The sequence below is a fragment of the Vanellus vanellus genome (genome assembly GCF_965231255.1).
Source record: "Vanellus vanellus genome assembly, chromosome: 1".
NCBI classification, from domain to species: domain Eukaryota; kingdom Metazoa; phylum Chordata; class Aves; order Charadriiformes; family Charadriidae; genus Vanellus; species Vanellus vanellus.
Genome location: NC_138905.1, coordinates 192,905,457 through 192,926,144, shown reverse-complemented (window position 1 = coordinate 192,926,144; position 20,688 = coordinate 192,905,457). Strand labels below are relative to the sequence as shown.

Here is a 20,688-nt window from a genome sequence, read left to right as displayed (position 1 = left end):
AAGAAGACAAGCCAGGATGCTGACGTCATGCATGGTGGCTTTCTGGACCGCTGTGTTTGTGGCAAGGGTGTGAGGGACCTACCTCTGCTTTTGGAAGTAAACAGAATCTGAGTTTGTCCTGCCAGGCAGATGGAGTATCATCTATTCCCTGAGGTTTTTGTGTTGTGATGGAGATATGCTGAGATTTTAACCCTGTGTGCGAACCTCTGCATAGGAGTAAATTTGGTGACTTTTCCCAACAAATCTAAGAGATTCTGGTTAAATGTAAAGCAATTATTTTAAGGCTTGCCTGTGCAGTGAGGTCACTGCATAGCCAGGGAGGGTGTGAGTTGATGACACATCAGCCATATTATATAAATTCCCTGCATGGCCATTCTTTAGGTGTCCCTGTTCAGGGGTGTCTTCAGAAATGGACTGCACTACTGTGGGCTTAGGGAACTAGAGATCCCACTCACCAAGTTAACACAGTGCTGCGAATTTGCTGCAGGCAATCCCAGAGAAATATATCCAGGCTTGACACAAGGCACTTCTAGTGATGGTACCTATCATGTATATGGCTGTCTAAATTAGATAGATGTTCCTGTAGTTGCCCAGAGGATTTAAGAAGAACTGAGTTTGCCAAAGGGAATATCTTATTATTTTTTCTTTACTTTCTGGCACTAATTGCTGCTTTAATTTTTTCTTTGTTTGTTTGTTTTTTAGTAAAGCTTGGTGATGGTAAAGATGTGTATTTTAAGAAGCATAAATATTGTACTCCCTCTTCCTCCCCCCATGAAATAAAGAATGAATGTTCTTGTGTTCTAAATGAGTGAAAGGCCGTCGGTCTAGGAACCTTGTCTAATGCTATAATGATAGGCACATTTTCAATGTTAGAAGGGACCACGTTTTATCCAAAAGAAACCCTAGCAATTTCGTAGAAGAAAGACATGGAATATCATTGCCCTTTGTAGGAGCTGTGATTATGTACATGGCCACGAGGAGCTAATGCCTGGCTGGCTGAGTTAATTATGCACTGGCTTGCTGCACACAGGTCATGTTTGACTAGCTTGTGAAAGGCAGCCTTGGCTGAGCTTGCTGCAACGCCGTGTGCAAAGATTAGCAGTGCCGAACGCCGCTCGCTCGGTAAGCACAAGGGATGGCAATTGGTGGGAAGCATTTAAACTGGCAGGAAGAGCAGGTAACTGAGTGCAGCGAGCAGTGTACACAAGGATCACAGGTTCCGCCTGGGATTTCGTGATGAATACCTAATGAGCACGTTGATTAGGCGGGCAGAACTCTTCAAGCTGTTGTAAATGTAGCTGAAAGAAGCGTGGCCGATAAGACACTGAATAACCGTTCTTGTAAAGCTTTCTTTTGGCGTTGCAATATTTAAAGCCCAGAAAGATAATGGAGAGAAAACTGGACAATAAAATGAAAAGGGAACTGTCCTGCTTAGCTACTTTAAACAACAAAAACATAACCCTGGTGTCTATTCGGAAGCGGCAGGCAGCTCATGATGTGCCTGAACTACTGATTATTGGTGAAAAGTCCAAGACAGGATCTCCAGTAAAAGCAAGCAGTAACTTGCAGAAAGAAGAAAAACTTTTGCAGAGTTATTCCTTGGGAATGCCAGAAGTCGATACAGTTGAAAGACAGGTCAGTGAGCTGGTGTGTGTGTGTTGGGAGGGAAGAGGTGTTTCTGAACTGGAGAATTTAAAACAAAGCATTGTGGATGTGGGTTGTGTATTAAAGGATGTTAAATCTTCCTGATCTAAATTGTCTCAATCCCCAGCATAAATGCCTGCCCCATAACAAGCAGTACTCAAATGCAAAGTCCCCTGGAGATCCTCTGAAAGTAATCTTTGAAAGCAGGTGTTAATGATGAGTTATGCTTAGTAACTAATGAGTATTTTTTCAGCTCCACCTCTAATAATATACAGTGGTGATTCTTAGTAAGGAAACATATTAGTGTTTCTCCTTTTAAACTGCAATTGCTTGAGTAGTTTGACAGCAGCTCTTACCAGGTATTCTCTGGAATAATAGAAATTTCAGAAACATTAAAAGGTCCTAATTGTAGGTAAGTAGTTTATTTATAACTACTAAGTAGATGCTCATGAAAGTTCTTGATAATACATCTGTGGCAACATTTTTTTTTTATTCAGTGTTGTATATAACTATGGTATTTTTGGAGATTAACTGTTATGGAGAAGAGGCATAGAAAGATAAATGCTGATGAAAACATGATGAAGTTTATTCTTTTAAAAAGAGGTTTTGCTATTTAAAAGGTATGTAAATTACAATTATGTAATTTGGATATTTGGAATGTGAATATTTGGAATATTTAAGGAAAAGAAACTCTCAGAACAAATTTTGTGTCCTTTGAAACTGTGTATGCTGAGAATGGCTTAAGTAATTAGTGTCAGACTGGAATGAAATAACAGTCAGGACAGACCAAATATACCCGAAGGCTTTTTCTGCCTTGAGTTACTTCTCATATTGTAAATGTTTGCTAGAAAACAATCATGACATAAATGACTTTGTTCTACCAAAGGATCTCTTTTCTGTATTCAGTTCACTGGGATATACATGTTGCTTGTACTGGAGCCATGAAGAACATCACAAAGTGTTTTGCTTTAATTCTGAATTAGAAACAGTCCATTTACAACAAGGCTTTCCCCTTTCCCACTAAACCAAGCATGTTTTACGTAGCTCCCTTTAATTTAAGAGTACCTGTTAAGGTGTCTAAGGTTTGTTATCTACAGTGTATGTAGATATCTTTTCAGTAAGACTAGCTGCAACTGCCTGAATCTTTCCCCATCATCTGTAGTGTTGGAGAAACTCGTTCCCAGATGGAGAATGGCGGTCCCTTGGCAGATGCATTAGGGCAACTAACTTAGTATTTTGAAAACAAAAACACCATAAAGGCTTCTTTAAAGTAATACTTTCATTGAATCTTGGTATCCAGGTGGAGAGGGTGTTTTTTCCCTCGTTTAAGACTCAGGAACTGTTTGAAAAATAATGAGTTGTGTTACAAGTGGTTACTGAAAATAGTAGCTACTGACATTTGCTAATCTTTGCTAAGCTTTGGGGGAAAAGGGAAGGAAGGACAACCACTTAAGTTGTAATACATTTAAACAGAACAGGCTAACAAGATGGATGGACAAGTTGCACTGTAATTTGTTAAGGAGGATGAGAGTTGCACTTCTGCCCACTCAGAAGTGCTGCTGTTATAGGCACAAAATTGAAGACTCGGGACCTTTGATGTTCCTGAGGCAGCTCTGTCCTCGTTTTGTTGTTTGCTGGCTGCCTATAACAAACTGGGAAAGCATCTGAAGTATTTAATTAATAGTATGTGGCTTTTCAGTTGTGTGTTACTGCCTGCCTGAATCCAAAGCCATGAATCACTGGGTTGTGAAAGAACGAAGCAGGAAAGGTAAAACAGCGACACAGATAAGATAATTCTTTGGCAGTTGTGCTTGGAGGTGAGAGGGTGATAGCTGGTTTCAGCCTGTGGAGGTACAGAGAGAAGAGCAGCCCAAAACCTTTGGAGACACCAGGTGAGAGATTCAGTGAGGTCTGGCATTTGTAGATGAGCAGACAGGGAAAGGCAGAGGGGAAGGTGCTGAATGGGCTGGGCCCTGTCTCCTCGCCATCTGACTGCCTGGCATCAAGGTGAGAAGTGCTGTGCTTGAATTTCAGGATGTGAAAATTGGCATGCCTGCAGGCCAGGAGAAGGAGGGTGGGAGGGCAGTGCCAGCTCTGGAGGGAGAGCCTTGCTGGAGCACCGAAGAGGAGCAGCAGCTGTGTGGGATCTTGGTGTGGGTGATGCTCAGGCAGGTGTGGAGCGCACTGGGCATGGCCTCAGCCTTGTGCTGCAGGGGCTGAGAGCTTTACATTGGTGTTTTAGAGGTGGCTGCACCTCTTGAGAAGAGGAAGTAAGGAGGAGAGGGATGGCTTTCCCAGAGACAAACCACCCCACAGGGTGACCCTGGACCACAGGGTTGGAGGGAGAGCATGGGGACCCAGCCAAGGGCAGCTAGCAGCTGGGGTGCAAAGCTGAGGAGGGCACAAACCTTGTTGAATTTACAGCCATGGGGCTGTATCCATTTTCAGGATGCCAGTGACCATGTGCACTTACAGGAGGGTCTCACCCAGTGCTGTGGTTTCTTGTTCTTTGGGTTGTTTTTCCCCAGTTCAGTTGATTTTCATGGAATCACGGAATCACGGAGTTTTCAGAGTTGGAAGGGACCTCTAGAGATCATCTAGTCCAACTCCCCTGCTAAAGCAGGATTACTCAGGACTGCATCCAGGTGGGTCTTGAAAATCTCCAGAGAAGGGGACTCCACAACCTCTCTGGGCAGCCTGTTCCAGTGCTCTGTCACCCTCACTGTAAAGAAGTTTTTCCGTGTATTTGAAAGGAACTTCCTGTGTTCTAACTTGTGCCCATTACCCCTCGTCCTGTTACTGTGAACCATTGAAAAGAGCCTGGCTCAATCCTCTTTCAACCCACCCTTTAGATACTTGTAAGCACTAATAAGGTCTCGCCTCAGCCTTCTCTTCTCCAGGCTAAAGAGTCCCATTTTTCTTATTTTCTTACATTTATTATTATTTCTCATACATAAATATACATTTATTATTATTTCTCATATTTTCTTACATTTAGTCTGTATCGCCTCACTGCTGTGTTAAATCCTCGGCCTTTGCACTTCTGAGTGTGAGTACCCAAAAGAAATAGCTCATTTTAGGGGACAGTGGGTCAGCCTGATGCCAGGCCACTGAGGGCAGCCCTTGATGGAGTGGTTTTGCCCCACCAGTCACACAGGCCATGGACAACAACCTCTTTTCCCGCAGGACAAGCCACTGAGCTCTGGATGCCGTAACACCAAGAGCTGCGTGCCAAGCCAGGGCTCAAGACTTGGTGCTCCCAATCCAGCAGTGTCTCCCTGCCCTGCTCCACCTCCATGCTTTCCCAAAAAGTTTTCCAGCCCCAGGGCATATTCCTGTTGGATTATGTCCTTCCTGCTGGCCAGAGGCAGTCAGGATGGGGAGGAGGAGCCTTTGCCTCTTCCTGCTGCCCCCAAGCCATGCTTGGCCCCAGGGAAGGTATGAGTGCTCCCACTCCTGTCTGGGGTAGCAAGGGTTCCTCTTCATGCCAGGGGGTTTGCTCTGAAATTCTCATATTGAGAGCTGGACTTCAGAGGCCTCACTCCTGCACATCAACAGTTTCAGTTGTGGCTCAATTTGGGACTGGTTTAGAGCCATCAGGTGGGAATGTTTTCCATTCAGCTCTGGTGCTTCCTTTAAAGCTCCCTCCAGCTACTGCTGCTTCTGTGTCAATGAGTCTTAATTTTCTTCCTTCTTTTTTTTTTTTTCTTCTATATTGTTTAAATGAACTTCATAACACTGCTTTCTGTAGGGATTCTTTGCTTTCAGACTAGAGGCTCACTGTGCTGTGCATTTTGAATTGAAAATTGTATGTGCAGAATGGGGAGGGAAAGAATTGTCATAATTTCATGTTTTCGTTATTTACATATTTTTTACATAGTCACTGTAAAAATATGTGTCAGACTGGTAGAGCAAACAGACTAACAGGCTTGGTGTACACCTGCCCTTCAAAGTAAATAGGACTCCTTTGGTGTGAGAGACAAAACAGTTGGTAACTGTGACTGGTTTTTCACACTCTCGTATGGATGTGGTCAGATGCATTTTCATTATTTCATTAGGATTTCTCTCTAGGCAGAGACAAGGAGGAGAATCCCAGGCACTTTATTGGTGTTTTTGGAAGTGATTGCTTCTCTGATGCTCTTGCAGATGGTCTCTCTGAATTACTGTACCGCCTCATAGATGCCATTTTATGTGTGGGTGTTAGCTGGTATCAGGAAACCCTCTTTTGAGACCTAGCATGTGCCTGAGGAGAACTATGGGCACATTTCTGCATGCCTTGTCTTTGTGTCCTTATGTGAACCTGCTGTTTTCTTCTGATCTGGTGTAGAAACACCCCTTCTCGCAAATACACACATAGATGTATTTGTACCTTTTTTTTTTTTTTTTTTTTTTTAAGCTGTTAAACAATACTAAAGGATTTGTAAATACTGTATGTGAACCTGTGCACTTTTGGGGGGGGAGGTTCTTCAATGATTTAGCATGTTGGGGGAGGGAGGTGTTAGTTGGTTTTTTTTTAAAGGGAAATAAACCTTTTTTTTTATATACCCACACCCCCTCTCTAATTTTTTCCTTCTCACTGAAAAATTTGTTTGCAAGGATTTTTCTCCTACAGGCATTAACATCTGGTTTTGCCAAGTAATAAACAAAATATTTTTGCCAATTCTTCTGAATGTTGGGATAGCTTTTTATCCAAAATATAAACCGGCGGCCAAGTTTTGATGTTTCTGTGGCTTACAATGCATTGAAATAGTACAATCAGTCCTTGCTTTTATGTTTTTCAAAAGACTGGAGGATAAGAAATACCCTTTATTCTTTTTATAGGTTTAATTTTAATTGCTTTTATATCACTGGGTACGTAGGAAAACTGAGGCAGTTGGTGAGAGTGGGTGTGGAGGGAATGCAGTGGAGGACATAAGGCCTGTGATAGTTCCTGGTTTTGATCTGCAAGTGGCTGCCAGAAAGGTGGTGAAGGGGAGCAGGAGAGCGGAGGATGTTCCTCTCACCCGCCTCTCACGCTCTGTTTCACCAAAGGATGTGGAAGGCAAATGCCTTTGTCGTTCGAGCCAAAGTAAACGTACAGGGTAAGCTCCTGTAACTCCCATGTGGACTTTCACTTTACTGGGTATTTGTGAAAATAAGAGCTGGCCACCGTGAGCAAAGTGTCCTTGGGGGGCTGGGGACAGGAGATAGGGAAGAGGAGTTGAGGGACAATATTCAAATAACATTTCTTGAGGTAGACATTATAATAAATGCAAGCTTGAGTTTAAGCAGCATTTGAAATGCGGTGGATGAGAGACTGTTTTCATTTTCACATGGGCTTCTTTTCTGTATACAAGGCCATATTATTTTAAACTGTGGGAAGGCACAAATAGGAGGAAATAAGCATGAGGTAGTCTTTGTGCGCTTAAACAGGGAACCACCTTTGCAGGGGTGTCCAATTAACTGTTTATGTTTTCTTTTGAAAGGAGGGGCTGGCTGCACGTTTCCGTGTATATTGGGGATTTCAGTAACTTCTGGGAAGGGAAGTGCAAGGACAAGGCTACGTGCCCCAGGTGCTGCCAGGCCTGTGGGAGAGGGAAGTAAAAACGGATGTCAAGGCTAAAATATTCTCATGACTCTTCTTCCCCAGCATCCCTCGAGCACAGCCTTGAGGCCAAGCAGAGAGGGAGGAGGCACGGGGGGAGACCTTATGGTCGGAATAATGAGGGGCTGCACCGTAATGCTGAAGAGTTGAAGTTGCTCATTCCTCCTCCACAGTATGGAGAAGGCTGAAAGCAAATTTCTCATGTTAAATTTTTGCCGTTTTGGCCATCACCCCAGACCTCATTATTCCCAAGCTGTCTAAGCGTGAAACAAAATCAAGTTAATGAATTTTGAATACTGCATCAAATGAACTGGATGCAGTCTAGTGTTAATAAGCAGCCTAAATGCTTCTCATCTGTGCTGTGGTACTGAGGAGGGAGTTTTCTTGTGGGTGGTAGGAACAAGATTTGTGCTACTGAGCCTGATCCAGTGGCCCCTTCCGAGGGGATCCTCCCTGCAGTAATGCCCAGTATCAGGCGCTTTATTGAATGTTGGAGAGCCCATGTCTTCGCAGACAACAGAATAGATGTGTCGTAGTAGGTTGTATCTAGATCTTTAGTGTTAAAACTGCCTTAAGTCACGGACACGAATTTTGATGTTCTTTCCATGAAATCTGACAATGTGGGACTTGTCCCTCCCCTTTTCAGTCTTCCTCATCACTTGTCGCCAGCAATTTCCTTTGGCAACAGAGGCTGTGCTCCCATTACCTGTTCTGCGAGAAGCATTGCCTTTATCACTATTTTTTTTTAATATTTCATTTTTAATTGAATTGAATGCATTAAACTGTAGAGTCCTAGTACTGTGGAGCCTGTGATATGACTGAGAAATAATCCACTTCTGGCCGGTCTGCCATTGCATCCTGAAAATTGGTGTTGGATAAACCAGTGAGTTCTTGTGGCTCGATATATGGTCTTTCTTAGGTGCCTCACAAGGAGGTAGACGAAGCTAAACCATAGTGGAAGTGTCTGCATATAGTTTTGTGTCTTTTAAAATCTTTGTCAGATTTTAACTTAAAAGATCTGTCTATATGCAGAAAGCCCAGGCCTTTGTGTGCATGAGTATAGCTCTTCAGTTATCATACAGCTGGTCTTCCCTGTGCCAGCTTGTTTTAGGCTCCTGGGAAATTCTTGATTCTGTTTTCTGTGGGTATTTTGTTTTGTTTTGGTTTGAACTCCTGCTGAGCAGTGGCTGGTTGGCCAAAGTGAGCAAGCTTCTGACGTTTGTGGAGGGGCATTCAGCACATTCTGCTGTGACCCTTTGTGCCAGTGTCAGTGTGCTCTGAAGAGCAGGGCTCGGGCTCCATGGTGAAAGCGCCCATGGCTGCAGAGAGGTCAAGCTTTAAATGATTGGATTGGGTGCAAATATTGGGACAATTTTGCTTTTATATCCCTAGTGAATATTTTTTAAATTGCTGCTCAAGAGAAGTGCCAGAGGCCTGATTCATCATCCTGGGCATAGCTCACTGGTAATATAGTGAAAGTGTAAGTGAACGTTGTGAAGCGTTTCGGCGTTATAGACTGACTTGAGAGCACTTCTAGTACATGCTTGAGAGCACGTGCAGAATATTGCTGCTTTACAGGTCTAAAGGTACATGCAATTTATTTTCATTTTTCCTCTTGCTCCTTAGGCTTTGTCCAACACTGATTCTCCTGACCGTGAACTGCAGCCTACAATGAAACATAATTTTGCTTTTGACAACATGGGCTATGAGGAGAGTTTTGAAACCGTGCCCTCTTCATCCTCCCAAGAACACACTGTGGCAGTCAACATTGTGGGAATGACTTGCCAATCATGCGTGCAGTCGATAGAAGGCCAAATTTCCAAAGTGAAGGGCATTGTGAGTATTAAAGTCTCCCTTGAACAGAACAACTCTGTAATAAAGTATCTGCAGTCGGAAATAAGTCCTGAACAGATTTGCCAGGAAATTCAGAATATGGGCTTTGACACCAACATTGCAGAAGAGAGGTTGACAACAGCAACCGTAAATTTGTCGCGCTTGAGAGAAGCAGTAGTTAAGCTTCGGGTGGAAGGCATGACATGCCAGTCTTGTGTTACCAACATTGAAGGAAAGATTAGGAAACTGCATGGTGTGGCAAAAATAAAGGTGTCACTTGGTAACCAGGAAGCAATTATTGCTTACTATCCTTACATCATCCAGCCTGACGACCTCAAGACCCATATCAGTAATCTGGGGTATGAATGCACCATTAAAAGTAAATCAGCCCCTTTGAAGCTGGGCGTCCTCGATCTTGAGCGCTTGCAGAATGCAAACCCCAAGGAGACACCAGCAAGTCTTGAGAGTGATGGGGTGGATTCACTGGTCTTTGAGATGAGTAGCACAGCTACAGTGGCTGTACGGATAGAAGGCATGCACTGCAAGTCCTGTGTCAGAAACATTGAAGGAAATATATCAGATCTTCCCGGCATACAAAGTATTAAAGTGTCTTTGGAGCATAAACGTGCTGTGGTACAGTATAGCCCAAATTTAATTACCCTATCAGCTTTGCAGGAAGCTATTGAATCCCTTCCACCTGGAAACTTTAAAGTATGCCTCCTTAATGGTTCAGAAGCAAATAAAGGAGCATCTCCATCACCTGCTTCGTTATGCGATCTCTTCAGAGAGCCACTGCAAGACACGACATGCACGGCTGTTTTTAGAATTGATGGCATGACCTGCAATTCTTGTGTAAAGTCCATAGAAGGGACCATATCACAGAGACAAGGAGTACAACATATAGCAGTTTCTCTAGCTGGCAGAACTGGGACCATACATTATGATCCAGCTGTTACTAATGGAGAAGAGTTAAGAGCTGCCATAGAAGACATGGGGTTTGATGCTTCTGTGCTGACAGGTAACAGTGTTTTTTCTTCCGTGGGTAGCATGCCAAGCTGGGCCGTGTGACACCTGCATTGAGACTCTCTTCTGGAGAGAAACTCTTAAAACATCACATTGGCATTGTCTTTTCTGAGTGACTAGCCTGATCTGACCTCACTTAGCAAAGGAGAGAGATTTCAGCTATGAAGTACATTATTTCAGCCCTTAATAACTGCAATAGTGGGAGGAAGACTGGAGTTACATTATGAAGCCAAAAGGTTTTGGAACTTGGTACAAGGTCTTTCAAATAGCTGATCCCCTTACCAACTGAAGTAGGTTTCCTCCTATGTCTATAGGCTGCTGGAAGTAGCAAACCAAATATTTTAATTTATGTTCCAAAATACTAAACCCCACAAACTTAATGAAATCTCTTTCATTTTAAACCACTTTTTACCTAGTTAAAATCTCTTTTTGGTGTTCCAATCCTTTGACCTTTATTTCTTGAGTATTTTTACTATCCCTACTTTACTAAGCCTTACTTTAAGCGAGGCAAGTGGCAGGGTGCAGGTACTCTTTGTTGGGAGCAGGTGCTTTTACATATCAGCTGCAGCACAGTTGGTACATTTTGTATACATGCTCAATGTTTAAGAAGTTGCTATGGTGCACAATCTCCTCTCTAGCGAATATCAAATATGGCAATATTTGTCTGCTTCAACTCAACAGATTTGCTTTGGGATACTGATGTAGTTTACCTGGAATGAATGAGTTTGATCACAATAGACCACATCCTATTAGCTTGTCTCATGAGTCCAGTCCCTCTGAGTCTGTGGAACTGCTGCAGAGGAGCAGGAGACTGTATGTGGTGTTTAATTATGATTTATTTTGTTTATAATTTGTTTGTGGGAGACCTTCTGATCATTTGTAGAGAAGGAGGGGAGCTCCCGTGTTTAACATGTTCAGAAGCAGCTTTTATTCCTTTATACAAACCTCTGCCCAAGGGAGGCAGCTTGTGAATGCAGCTGGAGCTGTTGGGTGTCTGTTCAGTATCTGGTAAAGAACAAAAATGATTGTGATAGACCTGTAAGTGTGGAGGTCTTCTGGGTGCTGCAAATCCTTCCACTACTCATTTTGCCATACTTGCAGTGTAAATATTGTGCCATAAAGAGAAACCTGTTGAGCAACTTGTCCTTTTCCTTGTTTGAGATGAAGTGCTGAGTCCTGCACAAGGACAGAATGGATATGACTGGACCACATTCTCTGTGCTGGATAAGTATCCTCTAGATACCACTGTATCTTTATTGAGTGGAGGTAGCTGTCAGGTCTAGGCATTGAAATTGGAGGGAATCATTTGCCATCTGAAAGTGGAAAATCAGTTCCATAGAGTTAAATGGTCATGCAAGTGGTACTGGTGAGTTTATATTGTTATATGCATAGTAACTATATTATTTCCATGAAGAGACCAAGATTACCATGTCACCTTTCAAACAACTAAAAGACTTTTAATGATTGATAAATGTGACCTGATTTTATTTTTACATCATCTGGTTGCACTGTAAATAGTGTTTGTTCAGTTTGTTGTGCTTTTATTTAAGATACTGCTGCCGGAGGATGTAGGCACCTTACTGATGCCAGTAATGCTGCCGTGCAGCCTCGAGCTCCAGAGCCTCCTCCCCAAGGCTGTGCCTCGGATGCTCTTCCAGACAGTCCTCACCTTGATGAGCCAAACCAGCCAAGTGGAGCAACAGCTGAAAAGTGTTTTTTACAAGTCACAGGCATGACCTGTGCATCGTGTGTGTCTACCATTGAAAGAAATTTGCAGAAAGAAGACGGTAATAAAATTAAGATTCCTATAATGAGTCTATAAAGGACTATGGGATGGAAAAGGTATTCTATGTGGTTGATGGAAGAGGCTGTGGAACGGCATCTGGAGGTTAAATAGACAATGCTCTTTCTTAGTGCTAATGTAACTGCATCACTGTTTATCCTACTGCACTGGTGGACAAACACAATGGACATACTTGTATTGTAAGATTAAGTTGTAATGTGATCAAAATTTCAAATAAGGCACAAGACAAGAACAGGGAAATGGTTCTCATTTAGTTTTCAGGGCCTTATTCCTTTATAGAGCAATCCATCTATTCCAGAGCTGTTGAGAGCTCTGACACATTTGCAATGTGAAACTTACCCTTCAGGGCACATTTGCACAAGCAGGTACAAACAAATGCATGGCTCCAGTGTCTGGGTAATTATATTAGCTTAGGCACAGCAAAGCTTATTAGGTTAGAAGTCTGCAGACTGGAGCTGCCTTTCCCCTGGCCATATAGAAGATGAACATATGAGCCTCAGCAATGTCTGATTTAATTTGGATAGGCATCCCTTTGGAGGGTTTTGCTTATTGATTCCTGTGCCCCTAGTCTCCCAGGGATGGTCTCACTGCCTTGATTTAAAAATGCAAGAAACCATTAGCACTTTAGAACAATTTTTTTTGCCTGTGAATTTTATGTTTTGCTTTTCAATTCTAAGTGTAGATTTCTGTGGGTTTATTTTTTTTTTTAAGAAAAAAAAAACAAAGGGAAAAACAAGAAAAGAAAAAAGCATTGTGCTGTGGGGTTTGTTTAGGGATTTCCAAACTCAGAGAGTCCAGGGTAGAGCTTGGAGCAGTGAGTACAAAGATTGCTTCTGAACATCCTTTTTGTCTCATTAGATCAAAGCAAAAACTCACCTCCTTCCCTGTGTAACTCATGCGGTTACCCTCATGAACCACAGCGTTGCTGGATCTCAGTAAAAACTTTGCTGTTGTGACTAGAGAACAACAGTAGAAGGAGGCAGAGAGAAATCATTAGGTTTATAACATCTCTAAATTGTTACAGCCCTCATTAACAAACACTTGTAATGTTTTATTTTTCTTCCCACCAAAGGAGCTACATTATCTAATATTTTTTATTATTGCCACTGCAGGAATTGTTTCAGTGTTGGTAGCACTGATGGCAGGTAAAGCAGAGATAAAATACAAACCAGAATTCATACAGCCTCTCGAAATAGCACAGCTGATCCAAAATTTGGGTTTTGAAGCTACCGTCATAGAAGATCATGCAGAAACAGAAGGAAATGTGGAGCTTCTTGTAAGTCACGTGTATTTCAAATGATATGTTGGTTTTGGAAGAGTCAGGTCTAGAAGATTAATTTTCTTGCAAATGCTTTTGTTTAAGGAGATGTGGCTTCAGCAGGTCAGTTCTGGCTGGTGACACTATTTTGTCTTAATTGCTGAAAAGACAAAATGAATTTGTCTTAGAACCTGTCCAAAGGTGCTGAAATAAAAAGTGATAGTTGAATGTACAGAATAGATTTTTCTTAGTAAGAAGAAACGAAACAGAACTTTTCTGTAAAGGCTCTTCAGTCACCGGTACAGACTGAGTAACTGAGAATGTATCACCAAATATGTGTTGGTAATGCCCGATGCTTTGTGTAGAGGTCTGAGAACTTTGGGTAAAATCAGTAAATTGTTTATATGAAGGAAAGATTCTTCAACAGTCTATTTTTATTCTCTGACATATACCTACTAAAAGACAGATAACAATAGTCTGCAATTGTGCTAATAGATCAGAGAGTGGGAACATGCCTTATTGAAGCCACAGGAAAATTTAAGTAAGCGAGATGAAGTTACACGTGCAGAGTTTGACTTTGGCAATGTTACTATAGCTGCTGATAGAACTATATTTGCAATACTACTACAGTTAATAACAATGTACAAGTGCTGATATACAAATACATAGCTGTGACTATAACTGCCGGTTGCAGAGTTTTATAATAAAAGCAGATAGTTATGTTCTCAGCTTTGTTTCTTTTAGACAGCTCTCTAAAATATTCATGCTGAGGCCTTGTCTCAGTACCAGCAGAGCTTGAATAGTTGTTAGTACCTTTGTGACATGAGGAAGCCTTGTCTCAAATTCACCCAAAAATATTAGGTGAATGTGGGGCACTGCTAACTCTACCTAAATTTGTCTTTTCTTTAGATTACAGGGATGACTTGTGCTTCCTGTGTTCACAGTATTGAATCCAAACTCATGAGAACAAATGGCATATTCTACGCCTCAGTTGCACTTGCTACTTGTAAAGCTCACATCCAGTTCGATCCTGAAATTACTGGACCTCGAGATATTATAAAAATAATTGAGGTAAGCTTTAAATTTTTTTATGTATGAACAATTATAAGGTGAAGTTAAAAAGGAAATAAAGCAGCTGATATTTGAGTGGTTTCACTGGCTTTTGCAGATGACATGGTAATTGCAATATGTTTTTATGCTGTTGTGGTGAAGCTGCTGTGCTGCACAGTAGTCCGTAGTGTCCCAGGTTGTTACTTTAAAAGCACACCCTAAAAACTACAAAAAGAAGTCTTTTTTCCTCTATATCTGGTGGAAGTGTCATATAGTCATTCTTTGCAGTTCTGTGTGTAGAATCATGTGTCACTGATTTCCAGTCATTTCAGTGAAGTGTTGATACTTCAGAAGAAAATACTACCTTCTCTTGCCAGTAAATGAAGCTGTAAAAGAACAACAGAATGGACAACAGCTTATACCACAAGTATTACATATCTCTGTATACGGTGGCATTTATTCCCACGTCAATTCAGAGAACTTTTTAAACCAAAAAAGCTTGTGATACAGCCACTGAAGGAAAAAAATCCTGGCTTACCAGTAACCACACAGATCAAAATCTGCCATTATCATGATCCAAGTGTGGATAAAACTTTTTCTTTCTCTGCCCCAGCAGAAGGGAAGAGAACTTACTGTATGAAGTGCACACAGTGAGTATTCAGGAGGACAGCAGAGACTGTTTGCCTTTTGTGTTCTAACGTATTTACTCAGAAGAAAAGCTCCTAGATTGCAGAATTCGTGTGGCAGCCCTGATTAACATGTCATCTAGTAGACTCTTCAGGCTGGCAGAGCAGTTCTGTAGAGTGCATCTTGCCACAGGAGCATCTCATGATGCAGATATGAAGTTTAAATGTATTGTGCTTGCAAGTGTGCTTTGGGTTTTTTTTTTGTGTGGGAGGTGGTTCTACTTCAGCAATCCACTGAAGCGTCAGTCAAAACTGGCTTTTTGCATGTATTTGTTTCTGTGATCCTTTGCCCTGGAGTTTGTTGTTTTACAGGTTTAAATTGATTCTAGCCACTTTTATTTTCAACTTCAGGTATATCTACTCAACTGTAGTGTTAAAGAGATGCTTGCAAGGCTGACTAGCATTTTTACAGTGCTTTTTTACCTTCCTTGTGGTATTTCCCACCTCTCATTCCAGTGGAATTGAAAGGGCATAAATTTCCCTTGAGGAGGAGGGCAGCAGAACTCCAGCTATGAGTGGGAGCTTCCTGTGCCTAAGAAACCTGGGACACTTACAGCATCTATACACTGTGTCCATATGTAGGTAGCAGAAATCCTTTGCAGTCCACATTTTGAGTGCTGTCTGAAATATCCTCTCATGTTGGCAGCATCTAAAAATATATAAGAGGTTGGCATTTATCGAATATGGAATAGTGTCCTTTTCTGACATTTCTTCTAAAAGTAATGTTGTCTGAATATAAGTAATACAATTGGTTTAATCAAAACTAACTCATTTTTGCTCCCCTTTCAATAAAAAGGAAATTGGCTTTCATGCTTCCGTGGCTAGAAGTGTTCCAAATGCACATAACCTGGATCATAAAAAGGAAATACAGCAGTAAGTATTTCTCTTTCTCTCTCACTAACAAATGTGTATAGATCATCTCTTGTAACTCCCCCCCACCTAGTTAATTTACCTTATCCTTGTGTAAAACATATTTAATTTTTACAAGTTGCCATTTAGTTCAAGTACTTTTATTCACAGAATCACAGAATTTTCAGAGTTGGAAGGGACCTCTAGAGATCATCTAGCCCAACTCCCCTGCTAAAGCAGGATTGCCCAGAGCACATTACTCAGGACTGCATCCAGGCGGGTCTTGAAAATCTCCAGAGAAGGGGACTCCACAACCTCCCTGGGCAGCCTGTTCCAGTGCTCTGTCACCCTCACCGTAAAGAAGTGTTTCTGTGTATTTGAACGGAACTTCCTGTGTACTAACTTGTGCCCATTGCCCCTCGTCCTGTCACTTAGAACCATTGAAAAGAGCCTGGCTCCATCCTCCTTCAACCCACCCTTTAGATACTTGTACACCATAATAAGGTCTCCCCTCAGCCTTCTCTTCTCCAGGCTACAGAGTCCCAGCTCTCTCAGCCTTTCCTCATAAGGGAGATGCTCCAAGCCCTTAATCATCTTAGTTGCCCTTCGCTGGACTCGCTCCAGCAGTTCCCTGTCCCTCTTGAACTGGGGAGCCCAACACTGGACACAGTATTCCAGTTGTGGCCTCACCAGTGCAGAGTAGAGGGGGAGAATGACCTCCCTTGACCTACTGGCCACACTCTTCCCTATGCAGCCCAGGATTCCATTGGCCTTTTTGGCAACAAGGGCACATTGCTGGGCCATGGATAATTTACTGTCTACTACAACCCCCAGATCCTTCTCCTCCGAGCTGCTTCCCAGCAGGTCCGCCCCTAAGCTGTACTGGTGCCTAGCATTCTTCCTCCCCAGATGCAGGACCTTGCACTTGCTTTTGTTGAACCTCATTAGGTTCTTCTCTGCCCAGCTCTCCAGCCTGTCCAGGTCACGCTGGATGGCAGCACTGCCCTCTGGGGTGTCAGCCACCCCACCCAGTTTGGTATCATCAGCAAGTTTGCTGATGATACACTCTGTCCCCTCATCCAGGTCATTAATGAATATATTAAACAAAATTGGACTGAGTATTGACCCCTGGGGGACACCACTGGTTACAGGCCTCCAACTAGACTCTGTGCCGCTGATCACAACCCTCTGAGTTCTGTCCCGCAGCCAACTCTCAATCCACTTCACTGTCACCTCATCTAGCCCATACTTCCTCAGCTTCCTAATGAGGATGTCATGGGAGACAGTGTCAAAAGCCTTACTAAAGTCAAGGTAGATGACATCCACGACTCTCCCCTCATCCAGCCAACCAGTTATAACATCATAGAAAGCTATCAGATTGGTCAAGCATGATTTACCCTTGATAAATCCATGTTGACCACTTCCAATAACTTCCTGTTCCTCAACGTGTTTGGAGATGACATCCAGAATGAGTCGCTCCATTACCTTCCCAGGGACAGAGGTGAGACTAACTGGTCTGTAGTTCCCTGGGTCCTCCTTCTTGCCTTTTTTGAAGATCGGAGTGATGTCAGCCTTCCTCCAGTCCTCAGGCACCTCTCCTGTTCTCCATGACCGTTCAAAGACAATGGAGAGTGGTCTAGCAATAACATCCGCCAGCTCTCTCAGCACTCGCGGTTGCATGCCATCAGGGCCCATGGACTTGTGAATGTCCAGCTTGGCCAAGTGGTCTCTGACACGGTCCTCCTCAACTGAGGGAAAATCTTCCTCTCTCCAGACCTTCCCCTTTGCCTTCAGAGTATTCCTTTCATTAATTTCAGTTTTTAACTGATAGAAGTCTATAGAAATCTATACAGTTAAACATGTAGGAGATGCTGACGCTGTCCCAAATATCCCAAAGCTGTGTGTTAGTATGGTACTAATACCCCACGCTCTGCACTGCAAGCATGCTGTTTGGCCTGGGTACGGTGGGATGTATGGCAATGAGAGATTTACAGCTTCTACTTTTCAGGTGGAGGAAATCTTTCTTGTGCAGCCTACTGTTTGGTATCCCTGTCTTAATCCTAATGATTTATATGCTAATACCCGGCGGTGAGCACCATGGGTCTATGGCGCTGGAACAGAATCTCATTCCTGGATTGTCTATTTTAAATCTTCTCTTCTTTGTCCTTTGCACTTTTGTTCAGGTATGTCCACAGTACTTCCTAGGGGTTTGCTTTCTATTCACCTACCATTTAAGCAATCTGATGTGATAAAGACAGGAAACTGGAAAGGTTTAGTGGATTAGCACTGCCCTCTTGTCTGTACCACCTATGCAGAATGAAGTAGCACTTTTCAGCAAGTTGTCCATTCTGTAATTGCTCACAGCACTTACTCCTGCCAAAGTTGTGTCAAAGTTCCCCTTTCCAAGTGGGGAAGCTAGTGTTAAAATGAAGAAATACCTGATCAGGTGCCAATTAATTGGATAGCTATAGGTAAATTGCTTCAGCTTCTGTGTCTTATTTACTTTGCATTGCTGAGGAAAAGGATGCTATTTAGCTGGCAGACTTGTTTTGAGAACAAGAAAGGGCAAGTGAGAGGATGACAGTGGAGCCAGCCTCCTAGTGGACCACTCCACTGAAGTTCTATCAATATAAAATTTGCATGGGGCAGCAATGCTTTCCCTTATCTACTCTGTGTTTATAATTCTGCTATAGGCAGTATTATGTACTGTGCTTTCACTGCTGTGATCTTAATACAAGTCTGTCCATGCTTACACCAACAGTTTCTTGGTGGATGGTATTTTTATGTACAAGCTTACAAATCACTGAAGCACAAGACGGCCAATATGGATGTGCTCATCGTACTGGCCACGACGATTGCTTATGTGTATTCGTGTGTGATCCTGTTGGTAGCGATAATTGAAAAGTCAGAGAAAAGCCCTGTCACTTTCTTTGACACTCCTCCGATGCTGTTTGTGTTCATTGCCCTTGGGAGATGGCTGGAACACATAGCAAAGGTAACTCATTTTCACACTAATTATTGTGTATTTATCATGAAAGGAGAATAAAACTATTCAGAGGAATTTTGAGTCAGATGTTTCTGATGTAGCCTATATTATACAAGGTCATTTATTGTGTTAAGTAGACATCAGCATTTATGTATCTCAACATATCTTAAACATTTTTCTCTGTTTCTTAGAGTAAGACCTCAGAAGCTCTTGCTAAACTTATATCTCTTCAAGCCACAGAAGCCACTGTGGTCACTCTTGGACCTGACCACTCTATCATCAGGTATATATTTGTGAACCAAAATCCCTTCAGCCTGCCTGAGTGCACAGACTAGGCTTGATGCAGTTAATGTGAAAGCATTACTATTCTTTTGAAGCTGAAGGCGTAAATAATCTCTGTTCTTCTTGTGTTTTTTTGCAGGGAGGAGCAGGTAGCTGTTGAACTGGTTCAAAGGGGCGATATTGTAAAGGTTGTTCCTGGTGGAAAGTTCCCAGTGGATGGAAAGGTCATTGAAGGCAGTTCTATGGCAGATGAGTCTCTCATTACTGGTAACTTCCCTTACGCTTACACAAAGAAGTTACATCTTCTAAAACACTATCTTACAAGAAAAGAGTAGACCCAACCCAAAAGCTGCTGTCTGAATAACCTCCCACCTTAATAGACACTGTGCCTGGCCTTTGTTAACTTGAATCCAAATTCCTCGTCTGCACACACCCTAAAAAGCTGAAGAATTTCCGCTCAGTTTGGTCATTTTTACTAACAGATAAGATGGGTAGAATGTAAACACTATTGTCATTATTACATAGATCTGGTGGGAGTTTCCCCTGAATGTATTTGTAGGGATGGTACCTTCTCAGAAATAACTTCTAAAGGGCGATGGGGAAATATTGCTGAGATGTTGGGGTGCGTATGTATGGGCACTGAACAGGGCTTCTGACAGGGATCTCCCAGTGAACAAGAAGAGGGAAAGAAAGCCTCAGAACTTGATACTGATTAAGGGTGATGGGACTTTCTCACAGCTTTTGAAATTTTCATTTCATTTTGTAAATATAATAAGGATTTATTGCATTGTGTAATTCTTATAAATAAGATAAAGGATATAAAACCTTTACATTGGCACTGGCTTACATGTTTTAGTTATTTATTTACTTTGCTTGGGGAACAGGAACACCCTTAGTTTAAGAGAACCAGTCATTATCAATAACCCTAAAAACAGATAAAATAAAGATTTTGTACAGCTAGTCTTCTTGAAGAGGCAGTGTGAGAACAGGAGTGTCCTGGTTTGAGGCTTTCCCACAGAGACAACTTTTCTAGTCTTTGAAAACTGAGGGTGGTGGAAATAAAGACAGATTTCTCAAGTTCCTATAGCTATGAAAATTATTAATTGGATAAATTCTTAGCAGTTCCTTTTACAATCAATTTGCTCCTGGCCATTTTGCAGGATGGCATACTGGAGGGTTAGGACCAAGGAAACAGCACTTGCTTTGAAACTAAACCTAGTAAAAGGTTTATATAAGTATGACAGCACTTATACATGTCTTCACTTGACAGAGGTATACAATATGTGATTTCTTGTTATTATCGCTTAGCATGCTGATTTTGCCAGCATATAATGAGCTGTGTGCTAATGAACTATGTTCACTGTTATTAGTGGTATTGCTTCATTTATTCTTACCTTTTCTTTCTAGGGGAAGCTATGCCAGTCACTAAAAAGCCTGGGAGCACTGTGATTGCTGGTTCTATAAATGCACATGGCTCAGTTCTTGTTAGTGCAACTCATGTTGGTAATGATACCACTCTAGCACAAATCGTGAAATTGGTGGAAGAAGCTCAAATGTCAAAGGTAAAAATAATAGAAAAGAAAAACTTCACAGATTTTGTTTATATTAGGAAAAGATTCTATATTTTTATATATTTACTTGTTCAACAAACTGTGTTTTCCAGACTTCAAAGTCGAATCAGATGAAGAA

The 20,688-nt window shown here is 42.1% G+C and overlaps 1 protein-coding gene across 1 annotated transcript in view; it reads left to right on the top strand.

Annotated features, from left to right (window-relative positions):
* Nucleotides 1-1,386: 1,386 nt before the first annotated feature.
* The window catches only part of ATP7B (ATPase copper transporting beta), a gene marked incomplete at both ends in the record, with an annotated part of 31,570 nt that continues 12,268 nt past the window's right edge, over nt 1,387-20,688 (top strand). The window contains 11 exons of the mRNA XM_082498174.1: nt 1,387-1,635; nt 8,855-10,079; nt 11,635-11,871; nt 13,001-13,164; nt 14,056-14,217; nt 15,679-15,755; nt 17,740-17,914; nt 18,493-18,726; nt 18,909-19,000; nt 19,139-19,266; nt 20,407-20,561. Coding sequence (XP_082354300.1) covers nt 1,387-1,635; nt 8,855-10,079; nt 11,635-11,871; nt 13,001-13,164; nt 14,056-14,217; nt 15,679-15,755; nt 17,740-17,914; nt 18,493-18,726; nt 18,909-19,000; nt 19,139-19,266; nt 20,407-20,561 — 2,898 coding nt within the window. The remainder of the gene's footprint in view (nt 1,636-8,854; nt 10,080-11,634; nt 11,872-13,000; nt 13,165-14,055; nt 14,218-15,678; nt 15,756-17,739; nt 17,915-18,492; nt 18,727-18,908; nt 19,001-19,138; nt 19,267-20,406; nt 20,562-20,688) is intronic.